General features: G+C 41.7%; 5 protein-coding genes across 7 annotated transcripts; 4 read left to right on the top strand and 1 right to left on the bottom strand.

Annotated features, from left to right (window-relative positions):
* Positions 1–217: 217 nt before the first annotated feature.
* rps23 (ribosomal protein S23) lies at positions 218–2,601 on the bottom strand. Its single transcript, XM_083772056.1, has 4 exons — positions 2,538–2,601; positions 1,288–1,447; positions 760–880; positions 218–410 (listed from the first exon to the last, which is right to left on the bottom strand). The coding sequence occupies exons 1-4, from the start codon at positions 2,539–2,541 to the stop codon at positions 264–266; spliced, it is 432 nt and encodes a 143-aa protein (XP_083628182.1). The 5' UTR covers positions 2,542–2,601; the 3' UTR covers positions 218–263.
* Positions 2,602–3,789: 1,188 nt separating this feature from the next.
* On the top strand, positions 3,790–10,102 carry pde12 (phosphodiesterase 12). 3 transcript variants are annotated; one of them, XM_083772035.1, is made up of 9 exons: positions 3,790–4,091; positions 5,278–5,757; positions 6,184–6,602; positions 8,051–8,156; positions 8,277–8,418; positions 8,523–8,601; positions 9,065–9,187; positions 9,432–9,637; positions 9,731–10,102. In XM_083772035.1, the coding sequence occupies exons 2-9, from the start codon at positions 5,279–5,281 to the stop codon at positions 9,848–9,850; spliced, it is 1,674 nt and encodes a 557-aa protein (XP_083628161.1). In that variant the 5' UTR covers positions 3,790–4,091; position 5,278; the 3' UTR covers positions 9,851–10,102. The 3 variants fall into 3 exon arrangements, with proteins under 3 accessions (XP_083628161.1, XP_083628160.1, XP_083628159.1); XM_083772034.1 differs by lacking the exon at positions 3,790–4,091 and having other exon boundaries at positions 5,020–5,757; positions 8,277–8,394; XM_083772033.1 differs by lacking the exon at positions 3,790–4,091 and having other exon boundaries at positions 5,020–5,757.
* A 2,585-nt stretch (positions 10,103–12,687) lies between these two features.
* LOC310863598 (ADP-ribosylation factor 4-like) lies at positions 12,688–24,351 on the top strand. The gene is made up of 6 exons (XM_083772054.1): positions 12,688–12,828; positions 13,572–13,652; positions 14,220–14,329; positions 14,909–14,980; positions 16,351–16,473; positions 24,213–24,351. Exons 1-6 carry the CDS (start codon positions 12,762–12,764, stop codon positions 24,300–24,302), a joined length of 543 nt encoding a protein of 180 aa, XP_083628180.1. The 5' UTR covers positions 12,688–12,761; the 3' UTR covers positions 24,303–24,351.
* On the top strand, positions 17,350–20,202 carry LOC310863589 (uncharacterized protein). The gene is made up of 5 exons (XM_083772040.1): positions 17,350–17,619; positions 17,884–18,312; positions 19,055–19,362; positions 19,534–19,661; positions 19,781–20,202. Exons 1-5 carry the CDS (start codon positions 17,541–17,543, stop codon positions 20,043–20,045), a joined length of 1,209 nt encoding a protein of 402 aa, XP_083628166.1. The 5' UTR covers positions 17,350–17,540; the 3' UTR covers positions 20,046–20,202.
* Positions 21,719–22,972, top strand: LOC310863741 (E3 ubiquitin-protein ligase TRIM35-like; the record flags this gene model as incomplete). Its single annotated transcript, XM_083772236.1, has 1 exon — positions 21,719–22,972. The coding sequence occupies one exon, from the start codon at positions 21,719–21,721 to the stop codon at positions 22,970–22,972; it is 1,254 nt and encodes a 417-aa protein (XP_083628362.1).
* Positions 24,352–26,552: the final 2,201 nt, after the last annotated feature.

Here is a 26,552-nt window from a genome sequence, read left to right as displayed (position 1 = left end):
GTTGGTTGGTGGTTCAATAAAGTTTTCCTCCTTTTAACATCAAGTGTGCCCGGATGTCCGCTTTGTTCTATATCCATGTGTTATCCCGATTGATCCCAGGAGCACCTTTTTAATATTTTTATACCTGCACACCTCCTGAGCACCTCGGTTGCTTCCTTGCCTCTGGGTTATTTGCATGTTTAATAATGCCTACACACACAAGCACAAAGAGACAAGATGGAGTTGGAAAAAGGCGTGACTTTTATTTTCTGTTTATTTAACGTCTATGACCTTGGCCTCTCCTTCTTGCCCTTGTAAAGAGCGAGCAGTGACACGTTGGCCACTTTGACCACCTTGAAGCGGACTCCAGGGATGTCTCCCACAGCATGTCCCTTACGACCAAAGCCTGCCACCAGGACCTCATCGTTCTCCTGCACACATTAAGGAGAAAGGGATTCAATTAAAGAGAGATTCAATGTTCTCAGCAGGTATTTACCCGTCACCCAAGAGTTGACTAGATTAACCAACACCACATGTAAAACTGACCAATATTTGTCTGATGCAAAACGGAAAAACACATTGATTTTCATGTCCTCACAATAGAACTATCGTTCTATCTTGGCTCTTGTGAGAAGTTCATCTTTAATGCTTTAGTTCTTATGTAGCAATTTTTTATGATTTCACAGATAAATACTGTATTACTCATGCCACAGAAATATAACAATGTTTAGCCTGTTGTGTTGTTGAGTGTGTCCTATGTAGAGGCTGCTGAAGTTTTACCTCAATGAAGTTCAGACAGCCGTCATTGGGCACAAAAGCTGTGATCTTCTTGCCGTTCTTGATGAGCTGAACTCTCACACACTTCCTGATGGCAGAGTTAGGCTGCTTAGCCTCAACACCCCTACAGACAGAACAGTCATTGAAGCATTAACAAATCTGTTCAGAGGGACATGGAAGCCATATGTACAACATTTGCATTCATGTGTTGATATTTTTGCCTGCAATGATAAACACTCATTCTGCAACCATTATGGTCTGTGGTCATTGTCCACTCAGATAAACTGGGCCATAATGACCATTGAAGTTTATTAACCTTTACACTTTTCAGCTTACATTTATATGACCGTGATATCCAGAGACAATCGTATAAATGAACAGCTAGGTTTCGTGTGAACCCAGGATGCAAGTAAGTTCTTTGCCACACCCTTTCAGATGCCCCAATTCATTGGTGATCATAACAAAATTGTAGTCTGAAATAACAGATTTTTTTCTCAATGCTTAACTGCTGTGTTTTCAGGTTGTACTCACACTTTCTCCAGGACGATGCCCTTGGCATGGGAGGCTCCTCCGAAAGGGTTGGCCTTGAGGGCAGTGCCCAGATGGGCCTTCTTGTACTGCTTGTCATGCCACTTCTGCTCACGGCGATGGTTACGCAGCTTCCTGGCCGTACGTAAACCGCGACACTTTCCTGGAGAAATGGACCATAATTAACATTAATGTCAGTAACTAATACATTTAGATTGTGGCTTCTCCAGTTCCTTTTTTTTTGTGGACCAGCAACGAGAAGTCTCGTGATGTAGGGCAGTCTGATCCATAAGGAAATATAGTCACGCTACGAGCTTTATAGATTTTTGAAAAATCATGAAAATATATTCTTTCACAATGAACGTTTTCAACTCAAATCTTTGCTTCTGGGGGTGCTTGGAAGAACACTTTCAGATGGGGGTCCGCAGCCAAATACAGATAATTCTGAGGGTCCTTGACATGGAAAGTTTGAGAACCACTGACATAGAAACATAGGTTTTTAGAGTCGGCCTCAGGTCTAAATCTGGGTTAAAACTTTAAAATACATATGCCACCAAGGCATCGTTTGTAGAAAGCCATTTTTATTAAAAGTAATTCATAAAATGGGTCCTACGTTTACTTTTTGCTCCACAATAAAAATGAATGGCTTATTCTGTCAGCAATTCAACTTATCCTAACCATCACATCACCATGTTAATGAGAACCGCAGCAGTTTCCAGGTTAACGTCAGCCTTACACTTTACACGTAGTGTAAAGTTACATTCCAAAAATCGTCAAGTCAGTGTGTATAGTACAGTGGTACCACAAATAACCCCCTTTTACGTTTCAATATTTGATTATTGGAGTACGCAAGGGTCAGTGCATCAACAAGCTAGCCTGTCGCCTTAAATCTTAACTGACAACACTGCAGCCAACCAAAAACAAAAACAAAAGGTGCTTGTCGTCACCAACTATTGTCACTATTGTCTTTATTATACCACAAATGTCTGAGCACACCGTGGAATACAACGGAAAAGAAAGATTGAACGCCATGATGCTAGGCTAACTGTGCTATCACGGTGCGCCTCTTATGGCCGCTCCACGTTGCTGAGACCGCTGCCTTCACAAATCTACTCATATTTCATGTTAAATGTGATTTTGTCCACCCTTCAGACGGAAATAACGGTGTATAAGACACCCAGACATCCCGTCGATGCGAAATAGCACCTAAATTGGACAATTTAGCGGCATTATGTACAGAATAACTTTCCTACCCATGTTTGCTGATTTCGAGCCTGGGATGGAAAGGAAGGACCCAGCATGCACCACGGCAATGTAAAGTCTGAGGACCTGAAAAGGAGTGTCTGTAGAACTGCCTGTTTGTTTTATGTTTGAGCCTGGGTCATATTTTATGGCGCTGATATACCTTATATATATACCTTAGCTATACATATTTTCGTCACAACACGTGTCACATTTGCCATTGATAATGGAAGGAGAATTTACGTCATATGTGTCTGAACAAATCGACTTTTTGTGGCGACACAAACATTAAATGTCATTGACAATGAAAGGATAATTTACGTCATTATGTGGACGAGCAACAACGACTTTTCTAAAAACAATTAGGCCTATATATAATTATATTAACATTAAATAAATTTAACATTGTATCATGGTTAAAAGAAGTTGACAAATTAATTCATGAGGAAGTATATTCATTTATTGGATGATGTACAATGATAAGAGCGCCCCTCACTTCACACGGGTGTTATTTTTATAAAACAGGTTAGGTATGTGTGTTACCTTATTGTTTTTAACTTTGTAGATTATGTAGAATGTAGATTTTGTATCAAACAAACTAAGCAAAGTTAAACACAAATATTATGCAAGCTTCACTCATTTTGAATAGGTGCACTTGTAAAGTGAGATATTTAAACTTGAGAGATTTAAACTTGTGATTAAATATCCAGAAATGTGAGCAGTTGTGATCTTATGTGTGATCAGCAGTTGTGATCTTATATACCAGTGTATATAACTATATATAACTCTATGGTTGTGATGAATAGAATAAATGTCCTAGATTAGTAGGAGTTTTAATATTTGTGATGTGGACTGGTGTTAATTATTTGGCTGTGTTGTTCACACCACCAATTTATGGAAATACCATGTTTTAAAGGGATAATTTGAGATTTTGGTCATAAATCTGTATGAATAATTATGAAATACTTGCCATTAAAGCGTTGTTACTCCAACCAGCCACGAGATGGCGCTCTGGGCGTATCAAAGGCTACGTTGGGTAATTATTTGCCTTGTTTGGTTCTGTTAGTCAGATATAGTGCTCTCCAGTAAATCGTTAAATGGTTCCAAATAGCTTTTACAACAAGGCGAAATAACTCTTGCTGAGTTTAAGTTATTAATAAGAATGTTTTGTATGAGAAAGAGCCCTCATAGAGGTGAAATAATAAACAACACAAATAATGCAACAACACACCGGAAGAAGAAACACAGGAAGACAAAACCACCAACTCTATGGACAAAACACACATGGATGAAGTTGTGAACTTGTGACAGCATTGTAGCAGTGGATGGAAACCATTTTAACGTTTAACATAATCTGGTAGTTTATATAAATGACGAATAATTTAACGTAGACCGTTATAACACACCCACTACCCCAGAGGGGGGCGGCTAAACATTGTCTACCGGTGGTGTTTTTATAGATCAAATGGCTATAGTAACCACAGATGATTCTTGAATGATGATCCTGATCCTAACATAAAGCTTTCACCTCCTAGAGCACAGCGACATCCAGCACTGAGATCAGGGTAATGTAGAAACCTCATATATGGATATACACGCCTGGCATCTTCATTGTGACACGCATGCAGTTGACGTTGACTGACTGACATCGTCATCAATTTTTTTTTGATTGATTGATTGAAATATTTATTAACAGTTTGCAGAATTACAGTCCAATTCAAGCACAAACTCAATACAATCATGACAAGCATCCAATGGAACCCTATAAAGAAGAATCAGAAGAGATTTAATTGGTAGCTACTAGCTAGCAAGCATTACTTATTTACTGTACTCCTCGCGAGAGACTCCATCGCCTTCTATACGAGAAACAATATTTGGTCTTTACAGCCCAGATATTCTCAGCGGTATTTGGCCTTAATTACAACCCAGATATATGTGTCAGAGATGTCGGCATCCCTGTTAAGTTCTCACCGACACCACTGGCAGGTCCTCCTAAAAATGATTGATTGAAATATTTATTAACAGTTTGCAGAATTTACAGTACATTTCAAGCACAAACTCAATACAAAGACAGACAGACAGACAGACAGACAAAGACTGTGAGTGGACGACCCAATTAAGCATTACTGTTACGAAGGAACGTAGTGCCTCTCTGACATCACAACCAGGACGTCAGGAGTGACATCACTATCGACGCCCAGAAACTATAAATATATGCCTACCGCAGGTCCTAACTGGAAGATACCATTACAGCAACAGACTTAGACGCACCATACCTAACTCTGCCAATACTGCGGCTCAAGAAGACAAGTAAACCAGCCTAGCCTTGTCTCCTCAGCATCTCTCCCCCAGAATCTAGATCATACCAGATCTCGGCCACAATTACACTTGTTTACAACAGGGTCCACATTGTTCAATTCATCAAAACATTTAGAGACATACAAATAGACATTTCTATGTAGCTAAAGAACAGAACAGGAATTCATCAACACAGACAACCAGCTCTAGTTTGAATAGTATTTTATATACAGGTTTCGTGATTCTGTTGTGTATTTATTTCTCTTTCATCTAGTTGAGCTGTCAGCTGTGTATTTAAGCAGTGCAACAGCCCATCTCAATTCCCAGTCGACTTATGTTAAATTACTTGTCCACATCGCCGAGAAGACTGTTATTACGCCTGGCCCAGCTAGTGTCAGTCCCACCGAGAACTCATTCCAATCTGATCCCACTCTGTCGTCGCCTCCATAATAGGATGGAGCAAGCTGTGGTCAGATGTGTCCCCGGGGAGTCTAAGCTCACAGTCTCATTCACGCTGGATGGCAGCAACAAACACATGCTGAGAGACACAACAGAGGAACTGGGTAAACTCCTGGCGAGAATAGGCCACAATATGGCCAAAAAAGGCCAGGGAAAGGCAAAGAAATCTAAGAAAAGCAAAGAACATCAGCAGCCCGGCACGGAGGAAGCCAGACCTTCGGCTGTGGGACTGTTTTATAACGGTGAGCTGGTGCCAGAGGGCACGTTGAACTCCGAAGCGTGGCAGGACGGTGCGGTGCTGCAGGTCGGAGAGGTGAAATATGCAGTACAGAGAAACCCGCCGGCCTTCACCACAGCAGAGCTCCCGGCCTCTCTGCTGGCCGGGTTCCCCGTCTGTCCCAAACTGGAGGTGGAGTTCGGCCACCTGGAGCAATGTGAGTTTACCTGGTACATGGAGACCCGCCCCGACGTCAGGTGAGACGGGAGATATACTGTAGATGTGTAATTGTTTTACATAGGAAATAATATTGTGGCAGCTTGCACATGTGACACAATCACTGAATCACATATTGAGGTCCAAACATCTTCACACATACTTATTCATTTATAAAGGCAGGGCCCATATTGGCACAATATGGTTCAGACTCAGAGCCTCTGCCTGATGACCAAAAGCCAGCTAATATTTCCCCGGGGGAATTCCCCTTTAGGCTAGATGTTTGCGTGCTTGTCACACAAACTGTTACTAGTACACAGGCAAACATGTCAATTTGGGGGTCAACAGAAAACACTGATTTAAACACTTCCCACATACAACAATCTTGTATCCTCCCTGTTGTTGTGATCCTAGGCAACCTCCTTGTCTCCTTCTTGTTGTTATACTGACTCCTTTTCTGATCCTAGTGCTGACACAGCAGGAGACAGCGGCGACACCTGGAGAGAGGCGGGACTTGAGCGCGTGTACGTCCCCTCCAACCTGGACATTGGCTTGAGGCTGAGGCTCTGCTGCACCCCTAAAGATGGTGACCGGCGAGGGCCAGACAAGGAGCTGGTCTCCGTGGCGACCGTGGAGGCTGGTCCAGGGGCTTGCACGTTCGACAACCGTCACATGTACACTCTCAAAGGGCCGGAGGAGCGCGTGCTGAGGGTAGTGTCATACAACATCCTGGCGGACGTCTATGCCCAGACAGAGCTGTCTAAGACGGTGTTGTATCCCTACTGCGCTCCGTACGCCCTGGAGGCCGACTACAGACAGAACCTCATCAAGAAAGAACTGGTAGGATACAACGCTGATGTCATCTGTCTCCAGGAAGTAGACAAAGGTAGGCTGGAATCTGGACGCGCCACCTGTTGTTTATACTACTGTGTATTATACTTTTCTATGCTAAAGGATATTGGTTATATTGTGACATTGTATATCATGAGTCACAGTCACACATAGCCCCTTTCGGAACCCTCGGTTAGCTTTTCTGAATTTTGGACGTCGCTACCCCAGGGTCCCTGACAGCTTATTCCACCCTCCATAGGATGCAGATGTACATACTCTCTGTTCACGGAGAGCGGCGGCACCACTTGAGTGTTGGTGAGATGTTTCAAAGATGCATAACACAGCTATAGGAGACCGCCGCAACGTGTACGAAATGGCATTAACCACCGATGCCGCTAAGTATTTGTAATCTTTTTTTAAAGTTTTGGCTTCTCTGAAATTCTATCTTCCTGTCCCGTCTCCCACGACACAACGGCATTATAAACATCCTGCATGTACGCGGTCAGCCAATCAGAGGCAGTAACTAGGACGTGCAGCTAGCCAGTCGCCGCTCGGGAGGCGGTACAATGGGAAGTCAATAAGGAAGTCAAGGAAGAGAGAGGAGAGAGAAGTTCAGAGAAGCAAAACTTCAAAAAGATTACATCATCGGCGGTTAATGCCATTTCGTACATGTTGCGGCGGTCTCCTATAGCTGTGTTATGCATCTTTGAAACATCTCACCAACACTCAAGCGGTGCCGCCACTCTCCGTGAACAAAGAGTATGTATCTTATCTGCATCCTATGGAGGGTGGAATAAGCTGTCAAGGACCCTAGGGTAGCGACGTCCAAAATTCAGAAAAGCTAACCGAGGTTGCTGAAAGTCACACAATGGTTGGATCGGTCAGTAGGGGTGCTCAGTGATATATTGAATATTAGGGTGTACTGTTCAGTGATATATTGAATATTAGGGTGTACTGTTCAGTGATATATTGAATATCAGGGTGTACTGTTCAGTGATATATTGAATATTGGGGTGTACTGTTCAGTGATATATTGAATATTAGGGTGTACTGTTCAGTGATATATTGAATATTAGGGTGTACTGTTCAGTGGTATATTGAATATTAGGGTGTACTGTTCAGTGATATATTGAATATTAGGGTGTACTGTTCAGTGATATATTGAATATTAGGGTGTACTGTTCAGTGATATATTGAATATTAGGGTGTACTGTTCAGTGATATATTGAATATTGGGGTGTACTGTTCAGTGATATATTGAATATCAGGGTGTACTGTTCAGTGATATATTGAATATTAGGGTGTACTGTTCAGTGATATATTGAATATTGGGGTGTACTGTTCAGTGATATATTGAATATTAGGGTGTACTGTTCAGTGATATATTGAATATTAGGGTGTACTGTTCAGTGATATATTGAATATTAGGGTGTACTGTTCAGTGATATATTGAATATTAGGGTGTACTGTTCAGTGATATATTGTATTGTATGTGTTAATCAGGAGTGTTCAGTGACAGTCTGTGTCCAGTTCTTGATGCGTTTGGTTTGGACGGGGTTTTCAAGATCAAAGCAAAACAACATGAAGGCCTGTCCACATTCTACCGCAGGTTAGAACACCACTCATTTCATTACTCTTTACTCCCCAATCAGCACACATTCTCTACTCTACAGTGTATATATATATGAGTCTTCTCAGTTCTGCTCCGCTACTATCTTTCTATGTTTAGGTCAAAGCTGAGGTTGTTGAGTCGTCATGACATTATACTGAGTGAATCGCTGACATCTGATCCTCTGTACTCTGACATGTTAGAGAAGATATCTACCAACCCTGTCCTCAAAGACAAGGTCTTACGATCCACTGCTCTGCAGGTACTCTCTCTGTCTGTCTGTCTGTCTGTCTGTCTGTCTGTCTGTCTGTCTGCCTGTCTGTCTGTCTGTCAAGAGTAACCGACATAATGTTTTCTCCTGTTAAGGTGAGTGTATTTGAGGTCCTGAAGGAACCTTCTAGAAAGATCTGTGTGGCCAACACTCATCTATACTGGCATCCTAAAGGTAATACCCCCCTCTCTCACTCTCACCCTGTTTTCTTATGCCTTAGCCCCACCCATCTTCGGGTGAGGAGAGAGGAATCGATCGGGTTCCGGGAAAGCATGTGTCGTTTTACATACGTTCAGGGACCCCATAAACTATATGTAATTGGCCGTCGACCCCCATCTGAAAATATGAAGTTCCAGTGACCCCCAGAAGCAAACATTTGAGTTAAAACGTTCGCTGAGAAGTGTGAAAGAATATATACGGTATTCAAAGATTTGCGCCACATTTTCACGATTTAAAAAAAATAGCAGATCTACAAGCTCGTAGCACGGCACTCGGTGCCATGCTATGAGCTTGTAGTTCTGCAATTTTTCAATGGCTAAAGTATAACATAATGCTTAAAACACCAAAAGGGTTTCCCGTCCTGAATGGGTCAAGTAAGGAAATATCTGCCCTGTTCTTTCTTTCTCTTGCACTCTAGGAAGGAATGTTCGGTTGGTCCAGATTAGTGTTGCTCTGAAACACTTACATCATGTGATCAGTGAGGTTGCACCTGGTGCTGCACTAATCTTCTCCGGAGATTTCAACTCCACCCCTGACTCAGGTAACCCCACCCCTAGCTAAAGTGGCCCTGTTTTTACTCAACACCCACCTTGAAACTAGCCTCCAGTTTATATCTGTCTATCCACAATGTCTGTATCAATCTCTTTGTCTCTGTCCATTTGAATGTCAATGTTTATCTGGTTCTCTCCCCTATCCTGCTCCACTCCCTCCCTCCACTCCCTCCCTGTCTGTCTGTCTGTCTGTCATTTCATTCATCCATGTTTTATCTGTCTGTCCCCATCCAGGCCTGTTCAGTCTGTTGACCCAGGGTGTGATAGCAGACAGTCACGCAGACTGGAGCTCTGGAGGTCCAGAGGAGGCCTGTCCCCAGACATTGTCCTCTCCGTTCCGTCCTCTCCTCAGTGTGTGTGGAGAACCAGCCTACACCAACTACGTTGGAGGTTTCCACGGGTGTCTGGACTATATCTTCACTGAGCCGGACAACATGGAGGTACGTCATACAGTATGACATTATCAATGACCTTGTTATATATAGAGTAAATGAATATACAGTATGCTGATGGTTGGTTTGTTTTGTGTGCAGGTGGACCAGGTGATCCCTCTGCCCAGTCACGAGGAGGTAACGACCTACCAGGCCCTACCCAGTGTGTCCCACCCCTCAGACCACATCGCACTGGTCTGTGACCTACGCTGGAGAACCTAAACCCTTCTTCCACTCAAGATGACATGCATACTTTGACTGACTCTGACGTCACGGCACGCCAAGTCATTCTCTGCCATTGCTAGCTTAGTGTGTACTGTAAGATGGATAAAAGGGAGCGCCAATCAATTACAGGTCTGACCACAGTTGATGTGAACGATACATAAAATCTGTTTTTATTATTAAATTATTATTTTACATTTCTTCATCAATACATCTGACAAAATGAGTCTTCAATAAAACTTCTTTAAAGCTGTGCATTTTCTTATTTTGTCCCATCTGTATGATAGTACAGCAGGGTTCCCCAATAGGCGGCCATTTGAGGCCCACAGAGCGCCCCCTTGTGGCCCATTTTTTTAAGGGTCCCAGATATGAATGGCATTAAATGGGGGTTAGTAGCCTATGCATGTCAAACTGGGCATCATTTTCAAATAGGGTCTTGCCCTGAAAATGAATTTTCAGGGCAAGACCTCGACCTCGCGCGTGCAGACTCGGCCCCCAGCCTGGTACGCTAGTCAAAATATGGCCCTTGAGGAAAATTAATTGGGGAACCCTGTAGTACAGTATAGCTTATATACAACTGGGTGGTTGTATTTGGTCTCCCTGCTCTTCTGACCTTTAGATCCTGTGTCTGGTTTGACACAATTTATCCACTTAGAAAGCAGGCAGGCTCTATTGGTTCAGTTCAAAACCAGAGTAGAACAGGAAAGTTACATAGTGTAGCTTTAACTTTCGCCACACAGCACGAACAAGCCAGAGAGACCCAATAGTGACATAGTTACATCATAGAGAGAGAATAGATTATTATGATTAAACAGAAGAAATGCTAATGTATCTGAAGTATGGGATTAAATTTTTTTCTTCTATACACAAGTCCTCTCTTTGTGCACGACATTGCTTAGTGCAGTTTAAAATAGTCCATAGAGCTCATATGTCTGAGGCTAAACTGGCTAGTATTTATCCTGACGCAACTCCTACCTGGGACAAGTGCAAGAGCGGTGATGCAACTTTGTTCCATCAGTATTGGATGTGTCCAAAATTACAACCATTTTGGGGGAATGTGTTCAAGACTCTATCCAACATTTTACACCAAAATCTAGACCCAGATCCCTTAGTGGCTCTCCTTGGCACTGCTGGAAGGGATGACCTTCCTCTAACACGCATAGAGTGTCGTATGGTCGACTTTGCCTTGTTGCCCGCTAGGCGTGCCATTCTGCTCAAATGGAAGGATGCTGCCCCGCCCGTGCTCCGTCAGTGGCTTCGTGATATAATGTCCTGTCTCGAGTTGGAGATGTTAAGGTTTTCAATTTCCGGATCTGAAAAAAGGTTTTACAAGACCTGGGGTCCGTTTATGACATTCTACCACAACACACCAACTGTATAGTGTGCCGTGCCTATGCCTCGGCCAACACCAAACCACAACAGAAACTAAATCTGCTCTGCTATTAAAATCTGCTTTATTTTATTTATTTTTACTTTTTGTAATTATGTATGCATGTATTTCGTGTATATGTGTAGGCCTATATAGATTTATGTATTTAATTTTGACTGTCTTTCCGACTATCCTTGGGAATGTGGGTGGGGGGTGGGTGGGGATAGGGGATTGAGTTTTATTTTTTATTTTCATATTTGATATGTCTACTCTACTGTTTAATACTTGCCCCTGGGTTTGTCACAAAAACTTTAATAAAAAGATTTTGAAAATAAAATAAATGCTAATGTATGTAGTTAAAATTTTAAAAACAACATATGCCACCATGTAGTTGGTGGCATAAGTATACTAGTATACTATTTAAACATTTGGAACATTTGTACAATCATTGATTGACACACTTTATTCTGTTTTTTTAATGCAAACTTGACACCAGGTGGCTAAGCTACCTGGACAATACAATAATAGCCAAAATCCAATAAATGCAAACAGGCTAAATTCAAATTGTTTGCAGGGTATTAAATGAATCACATTTATATTATGATATGTTTGTTTCATGCTTTTAAATCTTTCTTATTTAAACTGGCAAAACCTGTCAAAGTATTTGTATACACTGTGCAGTAAACAATACATTTCTTACAGGTGAACAATTATTTTCGTTGCAGACTACTAAAATCTAACCAAATGAATAGCAATACAACCAATAATAGGCCTACTCATAATACTAAATACCCTGCCTGCCCTGCGGTCTAATTGAAGACTAATCACGTCGGCGAGCCGCGGCGTGAATTAATTGATCCTCCCCCCCTTCTCCCTCTCTTCTATGGCCGCTCCACGTCACTTTCACTAACGTTGGATTTGTGTATGCAGATTTTTTACACTATGGTATGCAGCCAGCCAATAGCTATTCCGACTTCCGAGCCGGTAAGTGGTTGTGGTTTGTTGGGACTCGGGAGTAGCGAGTAGCCTAGTACTGTCTGTGGTGAGTGACACTGACGAGAGTCATGGGATTTCCTGTCGCTGAAATAAAATAAAATAACACTTTTAAAAGTATTTAAACATGTAGGCCTATCGTGAAAAACGCGCCTCCCTCTGTGCCAACATGAATGATTGCCTCTTTGAGGGCGGGGCTGTGCTGCTCACCTCTGCCAGCATAGACAAAACCATGTTGGTGTTCTAGGTGTTTATAGGTTCCTGATTCCTCTGACTCACAACGTCAGTCACAAGTGACTGTGTCTGTGTTGTCTCCGTGTATACAGGTGACACAACATAAAGTGACATGGAGGGAGGGGAGGTGCAATGGTCTGTTGTCAGCTATATAAACAGGAGAGAAAAGTGTGTGATAGATAGATCAAAGTGTTGAATGCTGCTGTTCCAACAATTATCAGAGATAAAGATAAGATTACTTACAGGTTTGGCATATTGATTGATCTTTAGGCTAGTTGATTATTTGTTTAGCGAGCAGAGCATCCAGTGAAGATAATGGGAGCCATCTTCTCACACATCTTCTCTCGTTGGGTGGGAAAGAAGATGATGAGGATTCTGATGGGTGAGTTTACCAAACCTTTCCATACACTGACATTTGTTGATTCTGTGCAAAACCAGCAGGCTGAAATGTCAATGAAAACAATCACTGCATAGCCTATAATTATGTCATATATAGCCATGCAGAGCACACATTTACCTCTCTTCTTCTTTGTATGTATACCATAATTACCATAGAGTGATAATAACAAACAATGAGATAACATCATTCACCTCATCATCATCATCATCATCATCACCACCACCACCACCACTACTACTAGGCTACTACTATAATAATAAACAATACTTTGACATACTACTACTTTGTAGCACATATTTTAGTTTTCACTTAAAGGCTCATACAGAGTCTGGATTTTAGGTGATGGGGTGACCACCGCTCCGGTGGTGAACTGACCACCGGAGCGGTGGTTTGCTCTTCACCGCAGCTCAGTGACGTCATGTTGTAGTTTTGGGTGAAGCGGTGGTCACCCCTTCACCTAAAATCCAGACTATGAATAGGCCTTGTCTTTTGCACTCTACTTTAGTACTTACTCTGCTGACTGACATTGCACTTTTAGATGCTCTGGTTAAAAGCACTTGCTAAATGCCTAATGTCTAATTTATGTTTTGTCGCAGTGTGTGTCACTTACCAACACACATTTTATTTTCAGCTATTTTCAATGAGCAACTGCAACAACAGCCTACGTTCAAGTTACACTGTATTGGCTGCTACTAATAATAATAAATGCTGTTTATGTTTTTTAGTGGGTTTGGACGCAGCAGGAAAGACGACCATCCTGTACAAACTCAAACTGGGAGAGGTGGTCACCACCATCCCAACTATTGGTACGCACTATACAACATTCATTTGTCTGTCTTCACATGTCAAGTCAACCTCAACAAGCCCACCAGGATGGAGTATCTATCTATCTATCTATCTATCTATCGTGCGTGCGTGCATGGGTGGGTGGAAGCGCGGAAGAATGCCAATGTTGTTTTTATGAAATATTAACAACCGCACCCGTTGTAACTACCATCGTTAATGTAGTAGGTGCATATTTGAGATGCATTTGCAATTGCTGTGGATTATGTTAATTTGTTAGCCATGGCGGAGACATTGTTACTTACCGTATACCATAGAGTACTGAGTGACATGCCTATTGTACCTTGAAAACACATGCCATGATTTTGTAAGTGTAACTCCAATGCACCTATAATTATTTGTGTCCTTGTATGCATCTCCTTTGTGTGGACATACAAATTAAATGAATGGTTAAAATGTGTGTGTGTGTGTGTGTGTGTGTGTGTGTGTGTGTGTGTGTGTGTGTGTGTGTGTGTGTGTGTGTGTGTGTGTGTGTGTGTGTGTGTGTGTGTGTGTGTGTGTGTGTGCATTTCATTTACTTTGTCCCATAGGTTTTAATGTGGAGACTGTAGAATATAAAAACATCAGTTTTACTGTGTGGGACATTGGAGGACAGAGTATCATCAGACCCTTATGGAGACACTACTACTACAACACACAGGTTGGTACTACTATTGTAGTACATGAATGCACAGGTACAGTACCACAATACACATGTGCAGTACAGTACTATCATCATGACTACTACTAGAACTGTTGTGACTGTACTATAGGTTTTATGTCCGCTTGCTATCTTGGTTACTTTGTAGTTCATATAAACATTTTAACCATAATTTCACTCTTACCCTGCTGACTGATCTCTGGATAAACTACATACTAAATGCCTATTAACGTCTACTTTGTGCATCATCACATGACCAGGGTCGCTCACCAAAAATAACAGATTTTCAAGAGGAAAAGGCAACTCATTTTAATGTTGTGTGATTTTGGGTGAGCAGGGCATTTTATGGAAGCATATAAAGGCCTACAATGCATATTTCCTTGTACTGTACTACCACAATACTACTACCACTACTGTACTTTTAAAATACAAATCAATGACACTCAATATGCAACCAACAGTAAAAACAATGAAGATAAAGAGATGATAAAGAGAGGCCAAAAGTCAAAGCAAGAGTCTGCTGTTATGCAAATTAAGCAATAAACCATATTGATGGCTGTCTGTCTCTCTGTGTAACAGGGGTTAATATACGTTGTAGACAGTAACGATGCTGACAGGATGAAAGATGCTGCTGAAGAGCTCCACGTAATGGTATGTGTCTATCTGTCTGTCTACAGAGAAGATTGTGTGTGAGATTGTGTTTTTTTAATGGTATGTGTCTATCTGTCTGTCTACAGAGAAGATTGTGTGCACATCTCTTGCCTGTATATAGGCTGGATGTCAAGGCACCAAGGCAAACATCTAAAAGAAAGAAGACACATCCACACACTAGTTTCTAGAGCTAGAAGTAGTGCCACAATGTTTGTATTTTTCCAGTTTTTCATGTGTCTATGAGGTGACAGTACTTCATTAGACACCCTGGAGTCGTTTTTATGTGCAATGGTGTATTCACTTTGTATTGAGGGTTTCTTCCTAGAGGCTGAACCCTTGATAGTCAAACGTGCCAATGAAATAAACAGTAATATATTGATATCAAATTATCAGCCCCTCCCCTAACCCTTTATCATACAACTAAAGCTGTGGGTGCGGCTTCAGTTCAGGTGGATCACCACCCACCAGGCAAACCAGGCATACTTAATGAACTGGTGGGCGTGCCCACATAAAAACAACATTTTAACAAATACTGTACACTTTAAAAAAAAAACATTATACCTCCTTAGACAATAAGACAATCACGGCACTCCATCTTTAAGGCAAAATGCAACGTTTTGACCCTCTAGGTCAGGCAATTATGATCTAAAAATGTATTTGCCTGATGAAGACCTAGAGGGTCGAAACGTTGCATTTTTTGCCTCAACAAAGTAAGTCTTTTGTCTCTTGTCTAGAAACTAGTGTGTGGATTCTTCTTCCTTTTTTCTATCTATTGTCTGTCTGTCTGTCTGTCTGTCTGTCTGTCTGTCTGTCTGTCTGTCTGTCTGGACCAACCACTGGATTTTTTGCCTCAACAAAGTAAGTCTCTTGTCTCTTGTCTAGAAACTAGTGTGCACTGTGCAGAACTAGTGTGTGGATTCTTCTTCCTTTTCTCTATCTATAGTCTGTCTGTCTGTCTGTCTGTCTGTCTGTCTGTCTGTCTGTCTGTCTGTCTGTCTGTCTGGTTGCAATGACTGACCAATCAGGAAGCAGACAGGCAAATCGACCAATGACAAAGCTTCTAGGAAAATCTATGAATGCAGATTGCGGCCCTTAGATGTGTCAAAAAAGGTCATTAACATATTATTGCTTATAGCAGCTTTAATGGCCCTTTAAAAACGTCCTTGGCAGTGGGGGATTTCATGAAAAAGAACATAAATAAGTCCTCCGGAATAATGTACTAATGTAATAAAATACTTAACGAAGGCCGTAGAGGCAGAAACGTTTATTTTACCGCTCTATTAATACATTATTTTGGGAGCACTAACACGATGTGCGGACCTTCTCTTTCTTTACACATATATTATTATGAACATTATACCTATTTACAGATTGAGGAGGCAGAGTTAAGGGGAATACCATTGCTGGTTTTGGCTAACAAACAGGATTTGCCCAGAGCCATGCCTGTCAGTGACATCACAGAGGCTCTGAACCTATCCGGACTCTCCAACCCGGTGAGTGACTGTGTGGGTGCGTACATGTCAGAGAGAGAAAGAGATAGAGAAGCAGTATCTTCAACATAAAGTACACGTGATATATAAACTCACATGTCTGTCTGTCTGTCTGTCTGTCTGGACCAACCACTGGATGGTCACAGTGGCATATACAGGCGTCCTGTGCTGTAAGTTCGACAGGTTTGACAAGTTTCACAGCATCAGTGATATGCTGCTGATATCATATGTCTCACATGGCACATCAACATCAACTACTCTAAATTTTAAGATTTAATGAACCCCCATTCTACAAGCTTACGTTTTCCTGCTAATGAGTACAGAACATCTGATAAAATAAAATGTGAGTCATACATTTTATTAAGGCTCCATCATTATGTGTTTTGTCACAGAGACCAGAACTCCTGTTTGTGAACATAAAGTTCAGAATTCACAATGGTCTATCAGTCCACAACTATTATTTGATTTAGATCAGTGGTTACCAAATATTTCTGGATCACAACCCACTCAGATGGGTGGGCCGCATGCATTGTCAGAGCATGTTTATTAAAAATTTCTTTAGATTGTGTTCCGGCTTGGATCTAACGTTGCATACTTTTCATTCCTATTTATGTTTTTTATTTATGTTGTTTTGTAATCTTAGGGTTTTAAATAAAGTTATATTATTATAAAACTCTTAGTGTTTTGCCAATTATTTGGGGACCCACTTTATCCTCATGGCCCACTGGGGAATCGCTGATTTAGATAATACTTTTGGAAAGAACACTATATAGATCGGGGGGAGGGGTGGAGTGTTAACAGGAAGTGATCATACCACTGCTGTGAACAGAAACGAAACCTACTGTATAGTTTCCCACTGTCAGTGCCTGTGATATCTGGTGCAGCTTGTTTTGAAAGACGACAGACAAGGAGCAGCCTGCACACAGACGGACAGAGAAGACGACAGACAAGGAGCAGCCTGCACACAGACGGACAGAGAGACAGACAAGGAGCAGCCTGCACACAGACGGACAGAGAAGTAGGCAGATAAAAACATAATATAGATAGATAGCGTTTCCTGGACAGCACTAATGACCATGAGGCCGAACAGACCAGCTGTCCTCTACATTCTCAATATGATACTGATGGTGGAGTCTATGACTACATCTGGTAAGTATAGACAGCTCTGCGCACGCGCACACACACAGACTCTCTCTCTCTCTCTCTCTCTCTCTCTCTCTCTCACACACACACACACACACACACACACACACACACACACACACACACACACACACACACACACACACACACACACACACACACACACACACACACACACACACACACACACACACACACACAGTCACACACACACACTCAGTACACGACACAACTATATTCAATCCTTTTCTTCAATCTATTTCTGTCCAGTCTATCCAGGTAGTGGTACAGACTTGCGAGGCCGGATGTTTACTCTGTCACGGGGAGGAGGAGGAGTCTCCCTCTACCCTCCCTCATTCAATCCATCATCTCCCTCTCCCTCACGGAGAGGGAGAGGGGGAGAGGGGCCATGGCCTCCTCTGCCATGGCCGACAGCAGCAACCACAGCAGCAACCTCAACACTCCCAGCCACAACATTCCCACCCTCAACACCCCTAACCTCAACATTCCCACCCTCAACACCCCTAACCTCAACATTCCCTCCCTCAACACCCCTAACGTCAACACTCCCAGCCACAACACTCCCAGCCACAACACCCCTAACCTCAACGCTCCCAGCCACAACACTCCCACCCTCAAAACCCCTAACCACAACACTCCTACCCTCAACACCCACAACCACAGCGTCTCCTAGAGGAGGTGAGTTTGGTCAGATGTGTTCTGTTCTTGTGAATTAGAACAGCCTGTTTAATTTCCTGCTATTTCAGCTTCAGTCATTTAGCGGAAGCTAAATACATTAAAAGTAATCTAATGGACCAGTAGAGATAACACTAACTAATGTAAACTAATGGACCAGTAGATCACACTAATGTAATCTAATGGACCAGTAGATCACACTAATGTAATCTAATGGACCAGTAGATCACACTAATGTAATCTAATGGACCAGTAGATCACGCCAGAGCCAATGAGGGGTCAGAAGCAGCGTGGTCACGTGGTCCATGTAGATTGAAATAGTGACAAACGCTCATAGACTCCAGTGCATTCTGTAAACTTCCCTTTTCAGGGCTTTGTCACTATTCACCAATAGAAGGTGCTGTAGAAAACTGTCCCGATGAAGTGAACGGGAGTGACGCAACTCTCCTTATATGGCTCTGGATCACACCGATGCATATTGCATACACGTGTTTGTACTGGTACTGTATACCCATGGATGTGACTGTATAGGGATTATTTCTGACAGGTGCCAGGGAACCAGTGGTGGCTCCAAGTCACTCTGCTAGTTGTTCATATAATGCCACATTAAACACAGAATACAATTGAATATATTAGGCTGCATTGTAGAACACTGCTTTCATCACTCTGGAAGAACATTAATGTTAACTAAACTGGACTAAGCTAGAGCTCCATACTGACTCTGTGATTCTTCTGATGTGTGTAGGTGTGTCTGTGTGCGTGCGTTACATGGTTGAAGTCAACAATGGCCTTGGGTACGCGGATCCCATCTTCACCCTCAGTATGAACTCTAGTATGAAGCTGTCAACCAACGCTTATGGGACCCACCTGCTGACTCTCACAACTTTAGAACCTTATTCTCAAGTTGAACTGAGCTTCAACGCTAATAGGCAGCTCATTCAGCCCATCAGTGACCTCTGGACCAGCGTGTGTGTCGCTGTGGATAGCAGAAAGGGCGTGGCCCAGGTGTTTAGAGGAGGGGCTATGAGCATCAGGAAGATACTGCCAACGCAGGTGAGGAGAGGACAAGAGAAGGAGAGACAGAACTACTCTTATACAATATTCAAACAAGCCTTTCTCTCTCCTCTGACTGCCAGGTGGATGAGTGGTATATCACTCACTATCACATGTACAGAGTTTGAATATTGTGTGTGTGTGTGTGCGCGCGTTCACGTGTGTGTTTAGTATGAGTGGACAGGTGCTCCTGTAATTGATCTCAGTAACATTGAGGGTCAGCTGACTGATGTCCAGGTGTGGAGTTCCTGTCTGACCACCGATGATGTCTACTCATACATGACCTATGCTTCTAGAGGGTATGTGCCTGTGTGTGTGTGTGTGTATTCAGTACATACAACACCTTAAAGCTCTAGTCAAATGCCTCATTGTGTGTGTGTGTGTGTGTGTGTGCGTGTGCGTGTGTGCGTGCATCCAGGCCGTACCGTGGTTCTGTCCTCACCTGGTTCGACATCAGCTACTCTCTCAGAGGGAACGCACTATTGGACGAGGCTTCATATGTCATGGAGCATGGACCAATCAGCCAGAGGGCAGTCCAACCAATCAGAGGACAGGCCAGAGAGCCTGCACGACTGATTGAGAAGAGAAAGCGAGGACGCAAAGACAGGAAGAGAGAATGGGACGTTAGCAGAATGAGGGAAGAGGGCTATCTGATAAGGTCCTCTCTTGTCTTGGTTCAATGAAATGTTACTATAGAGTATAGACTAGAGGGTATGCGGCTGTACACGTGACATCATCATCGTACCCGGAAGTAATGCGGAACGTTAATGTATTTCATATCATAATGTTTGTAACAATTTATAATCTGTACTTCAATAAAAACATATTTGACAAAAAAAAACATTGGCTTTGGCAAAAAAAGGAAAATAGCCTACTTTATATTTATATTTTAATTTGCTGGTTAAAGTTACAGGAGTTTTTTTTTTTACTCTATGGTGTGTGATATGAAATGTAAGCTTACCATAATCACAGAAACATTATCATGTCATATTCAAGGGCTTTTTTTTTACTTTTAGTCCGAGGCTACTGTCCAGCTGACCTTCGATCAAGTAAAGTAAATCAAGTAAAGGCAATTATATTGTGTTTCTGCATATTCTGAACAGTAATAATTAAACAAACATTGGTATTGGTATCGGCCAATAATTTCCATATCTGTGGATCCCTACAATACAGCTGTGCCAATAAAAATAAGTATAAATGTCATCAAATCACCAGTAAATAAATGTATGACTAAATATAGACTACAGAATATATGAATGGCTATACATTATGTACATGCAGACTATCAACAGTGAATATGAAAATATATACCGGTATGTACAGTACAGTGTCAACCAGCTTTCAACAGTGAGTATCTGTAACATACCTGTAGGGCGGCAGTGGCTCAGGCTTTTGGGAATCGAAAGGTTCCTGGTTCGATCCCCGGCACTCCTTGGGTTAGTGTTGTAGTGCCCTTGAGCAAGACACTTAACTCCTAATTGCTAACAGTGAGCAAGTTAGTGCCTTGCTCCTCATATTGTGTGAATGTGTGTAATGCACACTATAGTGTTTAGTAGGCCTATCCACATTCATACCATCTGGATCTGAACGTCATCTCTCTTCACACTTCCTGTCTCTCCAAATAATCTAACTTAGAATGTGTGTTTTTAATGGTATTTTATGGTTAGTTGGTGGTGTTTTTTAGTTTTTCATGTTCAACTTTAGTTAGAGGGACAAGCGAAGACTGTTCAAACAGTGTGAAGTTTTAGTCATCACTACAACTTACAACTCACTACAACGATTTAGTGTGTGTTGAATATAACTTTATTAAACCACAAGGTGTGAGGTAGACTATGACCCCTGTAGAGAAACCCAAGCGTGATAAAATGCAATAAAACTCAGTCTTTGCGCTACAAAGGACAAGGTCCATACAATAATCAACGCAACAGATTTTAGTAGACAGTACCATGTGATGTTTGTCTAAATCCGCCCATACCTGACTCATGTGAGACAGACAGGAAACAAAGAGGTTAATCTTTTCTATACCTCACTTACCACACACACTGACACAAAGCAAGAGATTCACCTTCAGACCAAACACAAAACTTTCACCAAGGAAGGACAAACTGTCTTTGGAGCTACAGGAGGAATCCTCTGCTGCCGAATCTACAAGAACCAGGATTCAAAGTGAGCATCTCTCAAAATGGCTTCCCTGTTCTCGTTTTCAGAAGAGGAGTTTTCCTGTCCCGTGTGTTGCGACGTCTTCAAACAGCCTGTTGTCCTTACATGCAGCCACAGCTTCTGCAACGCCTGTCTGCAGGAATGGTGGAAAGAGAAGACAATAAAGGAATGTCCTGTTTGTAGGAAAATATCATTAATGGAACCTTCCATAAACCTGGCTCTGAAGAACCTGTGTGAGACCTTCCTACAGGAGATAAGCCAGAGAGCTTTAGGAAGTGAGAGAGCTCCAAAAGGATCTGAGGATATTTGTGATCTGCACGCTGAGAAGCTCAAACTGTTCTGTGTGGAAGATCAACAGCCGGTCTGCGTTGTGTGTCGAGTTTCTAAAAATCACAACAACCACAGATTCAGACCCATCAATGAAGCTGCGCTGGACCACAAGGAGGACGTTCAGAAATCACTGAAGCTCTTAAGGGAGAAACTGGTAGTCTTCAATACAGTTAAAATAAACTGCGAACAAACAGGAGAACACATTAAGGTCCAGGCACAGCACACAGAGCAACAGATAAATACGCTGTTTAAGAAGATTCGTCACTTTCTTCAAGAGGAAGAGGAGACCAGGGTCAATGCACTGAGGAAGGAAGAGAGGAAGAAAAGTCAGATGATAAAGGATAAAATTGATCAACTGAACAAAGATATAGGAACCCTTTCACATACAATCAAAGCCTTAGATGAGGAGCTGAGAGCCGAACACATCTCATTCCTTTACAACTACAAGGCCACAGTGAAAAGAGTCCAACTCACTCCACAGGACTCAACGCTGGTCTCAGGAGCACTGATAGACGTGGCCAAACACCTGGGCAATCTGACCTTCGGCGTCTGGGAAAGAATGAAAGATATGGTCTCCTACACTCCTGTGATTCTAGACCCCAACACCACCCATCCGGTATACATCCTGTCTGACGATCTGACCACTTTAAAACGTGGAGAGTCGAGACAGCAGCTTCCTGACAATCCAGAGAGATTTGACCACTACGGAAATGTCTTGGGTTCCGAGGGCTTCAACTCAGGGACTCACTGGTGGGACGTTGAGGTTGGAGACAACACAGAGTGGGAACTGGGGGTGTTGGCAGAGTCGTACCTGAGGAAGGGACATGCAGGCGGTCCATACTGGAGAATAGAGTTCTATGAAGGCGTATACTCAGCAGAATCTTTACTCGGACCAACCACCGATCTCTCTGTGAAGGATATGCCCCGGAGGATCAGAGTCGAGCTGGACTGGAGCAGAGGACAGCTGTCATTCTGTGATTCTGATACTGACACGCACATACACACCTTCACACATACTTTCACTGACAAACTGTTTCCGTACATTCACACCGCTGATAATTCCCCACTGAAGATATTACCAGCGAAGGTCTCTGTAATGATGAATGATGAGGATGATTGAATGGTTGATAAGATTGATCGATTATTGCATGTTATTCTGTAGATTCCAGGACAGGCTTCCAACACGCCTCCTCAGGAGACTTTGCTCAGATCTGAATCAATTTGATTTGGCATTTAGGAACCCATTGTGACCACATGCCCTATAATTTATGTAATTTGGCAGAAATGGGTTTATTTGGGATAACCAGTGTCATATCAAATGTTTGTGTATACATGTTACTGTTCTGTGCTCAATATGAAACTACGGTGTCAAATGAATGACATGAGAGGTAAACTGTGATACAAGAATTCATGCAAGGATGTTGTCATTTTAGTGGATTGTTTGTCCTGTTTGTCTTCATTAATCCTGGAATCCCTATCTTGGGAGAGATTTTCAAAAATGTTCCACTTTTTTAACCAGCCTAGACAAATATCACCTCTCCAAATCAGCTTGTAGTATAGCAGTAGTAACAATAGTAGCTGTAATAATATAGGTATCTAAGTTATTGCGACCATAGGTCGCAGATTACTATGAAAACCTGCAAAACCTGTCACGCCTCATGACACGCTCCATGATGAGTCACTGTTGACTCTGTATGGTTTAAAGAATAGAAGTAAAATCAAGACATCATTTCCACATATCTTGTCTTTAATTCGACACCCATTGACATAGTAAAATAATTATAGTACATCATTATATCTGGGCCACAATTTCATTTCACAATATTATGTACAAAATCATTATTAGTATTAGTAGAGTGGAATATGAGAATAGTCCTCCATATAAAATTCAAACCTGTTACAATAAGGAGGATTTTTTACAAATATAAAACTTAAGATGGTTGCTCAACAACCAGAAAATGTAACAGGTTTTACAACTGGTAGAATTTACCCCAAAATGTTTTCAAATTAATGAGACAGATCAGTACAATCTGAAATGTGATGGTTTCAACCATGAAATGATCAGAAAATGTAAATTAAACAAATGGTGAAAACACCAGAAACCTTTGCTATAAACGTTTCATTTAATTTACGTGTAATTGTCACTTGTACTTTTTTGTATTTTAACTATTAACTTATTGCTCTCAGTACTTAATATAATAAGTATTAAGTAATATTAATATTATTAAGTAATATAAGAGTCCAAAACTAGTTTTGAGAAGCAGTATCTTCAACATAAAGTACAGGTGATGTATAAACTCACATGTCTGTCTGTCTGTCTGTCTGTCTGTCTGTCTGGACCAACCACTGGATGGTCACAGTGGCATATACAGGCGTCCTGTGCTGTAAGTTCGACAGGTTTGATCGAGGGGATGGACTGGCTCTCCAATCAAGTTTCACAGCATCAGTGATATGCTGCTGATATCATATGTCTCACATGGCACATCAACATCAACTACTCAAATTTTAAGATTTAATGAACCCCCATTCTACAAGCTTACGTTTTCCTGCTAATGAGTACAGAACATCTGATAAAATAAAATGTGAGTCATACATTTTATTAGGGCTCCATCATTATGTGTTTTGTCACAGAGACCAGAACTCCTGTTTGTGAACATAAAGTTCAGAATTCACAATGGTCTATCAGTCCACAACTATTATTTGATTTAGATCAGTGGTTACCAACTATTTCTGGATCACAACCCACTTGAAAATCACGAAAGCATTTTTTGCAGCCCAGCCATGACTATGTAGTCAGATGGGTGGGCCGCATGCATTGTTCAAGATCCTCCTCCACACATTCAAGGCCATCCATAACCTCGCCCCCCCCATACCTGTCTGACCTGTCTCTCAGGTCTGCCTCCTCCCTCACCCTGAAAGTCCTCCCAGCCCGTCTCTCCACCATGGGGTCAAGAGCTTTCAGCCGCTCTGCCGAACTCCCTCCCCCCTGACAACAGAAACATGGACTCTATCACCATATTTCAAACTCACCTCAAAACCCACCTGTTTAGGCCTATGACTCTGTGTGACTTTCTGCTGCAAGCTGTGCCCTAGTTTAATTATTATTATTTTTCTGCTTTTAACTGTGTTCTCGTACTGCTTTTAATCTGTACGGCGACCTTGAGTGCCCTGAAAGGCGCCTCATAAAATAAATGTATTATTATTATTACTTGCGCAAGCAGAGCGCGCAAGTAATATTTTCGCCCGGTCTCCTTCGTCGTGACAGCTGTTCCGCCATTCGAGGCTTACGCAGAAAAACATCAAATCTGTGCCTGTGTTGCTGGACCAATGATGACGAAATGACCATATTTCTTACGTCATCATTTAGAGCTAGTCATACGTATACTATATACATAATCAGTAAAAAATAAAATAGCAAATTGTGCCTGATCTGCTGGGACCAGAGTACGTGGTGTGTATGTGTATGACTAGCTCTAAATGATGACGTAAGAAATATGGTCATTTCGTCATCATTGGTCCAGCAACACAGGCACAGATTTGATGTTTTTCTGTGTAAGCCTCAAATGGCGGAACAGCTGTCACGGTTTTTGGCGCAAAGTAACCACAGTATACCGCTAATCAACTTACAACTACACACTTTATACAGTATAGAGTATAGAGTATATATGTATACATATATAGTATATGCCTATATACTATATATATACTATATATATTTCTTACGTCATCATTTAGAGCTAGTCATACGTATACTATATACATAATCAGTAAAAAATAAAATAGCAAATTGTGCCTGATCTGCTGGGACCAGAGTACGTGGTGTGTATGTGTATGACTAGCTCTAAATGATGACGTAAGAAATATGGTCATTTCGTCATCATTGGTCCAGCAACACAGGCACAGATTTGATGTTTTTCTGCGTAAGCCTCAAATGGCGGAACAGCTGTCACGGTTTTTGGCGCAAAGTAACCACAGTATACCGCTAATCAACTTACAACTACACACTTTATACAGTATAGAGTATAGAGTATATATGTATACATATATAGTATATGCCTATATACTATATATATACTATATATATTTCTTACGTCATCATTTAGAGCTAGTCATACGTATACTATATAAATAATCAGTAAAAAATAAAATAGCAAATTGTGCCTGATCTGCTGGGACCAGAGTACGTGGTGCATGTGTATGACTAGCTCTAAATGATGACGTAAGAAATATGGTCATTTCGTCATCATTGGTCCAGCAACACAGGCACAGATTTGATGTTTTTCTGCGTAAGCCTCAAATGGCGGAACAGCTGTCACGGTTTTTGGCGCAAAGTAACCACAGTATACCGCTAATCAACTTACAACTACACACTTTATACAGTATAGAGTATAGAGTATATATGTATACATATATAGTATATGCCTATATACTATATATATACTATATATATTTCTTACGTCATCATTTAGAGCTAGTCATACGTATACTATATACATAATCAGTAAAAAATAAAATAGCAAATTGTGCCTGATCTGCTGGGACCAGAGTACGTGGTGTGTATGTGTATGACTAGCTCTTAATAATGACGTAAGAAATATGGTAATTTGTGGTCATTTGGTCCAGCAACACAGGCACAGATTTGATGTTTTTCTGCGTAAGCCTCAAATGGCGGAACAGCTGTCACGGTTTTTGGCGCAAAG

The sequence above is a fragment of the Protomyctophum parallelum genome, assembly GCF_964188405.1.
Source record: "Protomyctophum parallelum genome assembly, chromosome: 8".
Lineage (NCBI taxonomy): Eukaryota > Metazoa > Chordata > Actinopteri > Myctophiformes > Myctophidae > Protomyctophum > Protomyctophum parallelum.
The sequence above is the reverse complement of the archived record's forward strand: the minus strand, read 5'-3'. Positions and strand labels throughout refer to the sequence as shown.

Excerpts from the sequence above, each read along its gene's own strand:
- rps23 (XM_083772056.1), bottom strand. Across the intron at positions 881-1,287 it reads GGCATCGTCCTGGAGAAAGT|GGGTGTTGAGGCTAAGCAGC; the intron begins GTGAGTACAACC and ends TTCTGTCTGTAG. Across the intron at positions 411-759 it reads GCTGTCTGAACTTCATTGAG|GAGAACGATGAGGTCCTGGT; the intron begins GTAAAACTTCAG and ends TAATGTGTGCAG.
- pde12 (XM_083772033.1), top strand. The coding sequence starts at position 5,159 with ATGTTAAATTACTTGTCCACATCGCCGAGAAGACTGTTATTACGCCTG. Across the intron at positions 5,758-6,183 it reads GAGACCCGCCCCGACGTCAG|TGCTGACACAGCAGGAGACA; the intron begins GTGAGACGGGAG and ends TTCTGATCCTAG. Across the intron at positions 8,419-8,522 it reads TACGATCCACTGCTCTGCAG|GTGAGTGTATTTGAGGTCCT; the intron begins GTACTCTCTCTG and ends TCTCCTGTTAAG.
- LOC310863598 (XM_083772054.1), top strand. The coding sequence starts at position 12,762 with ATGGGAGCCATCTTCTCACACATCTTCTCTCGTTGGGTGGGAAAGAAG. Across the intron at positions 13,653-14,219 it reads CACCACCATCCCAACTATTG|GTTTTAATGTGGAGACTGTA; the intron begins GTACGCACTATA and ends TTTGTCCCATAG. Across the intron at positions 14,330-14,908 it reads ACTACTACTACAACACACAG|GGGTTAATATACGTTGTAGA; the intron begins GTTGGTACTACT and ends TCTGTGTAACAG.
- LOC310863589 (XM_083772040.1), top strand. The coding sequence starts at position 17,541 with ATGACCATGAGGCCGAACAGACCAGCTGTCCTCTACATTCTCAATATG. Across the intron at positions 18,313-19,054 it reads CACAGCGTCTCCTAGAGGAG|GTGTGTCTGTGTGCGTGCGT; the intron begins GTGAGTTTGGTC and ends TGATGTGTGTAG. Across the intron at positions 19,662-19,780 it reads ATGACCTATGCTTCTAGAGG|GCCGTACCGTGGTTCTGTCC; the intron begins GTATGTGCCTGT and ends GCGTGCATCCAG.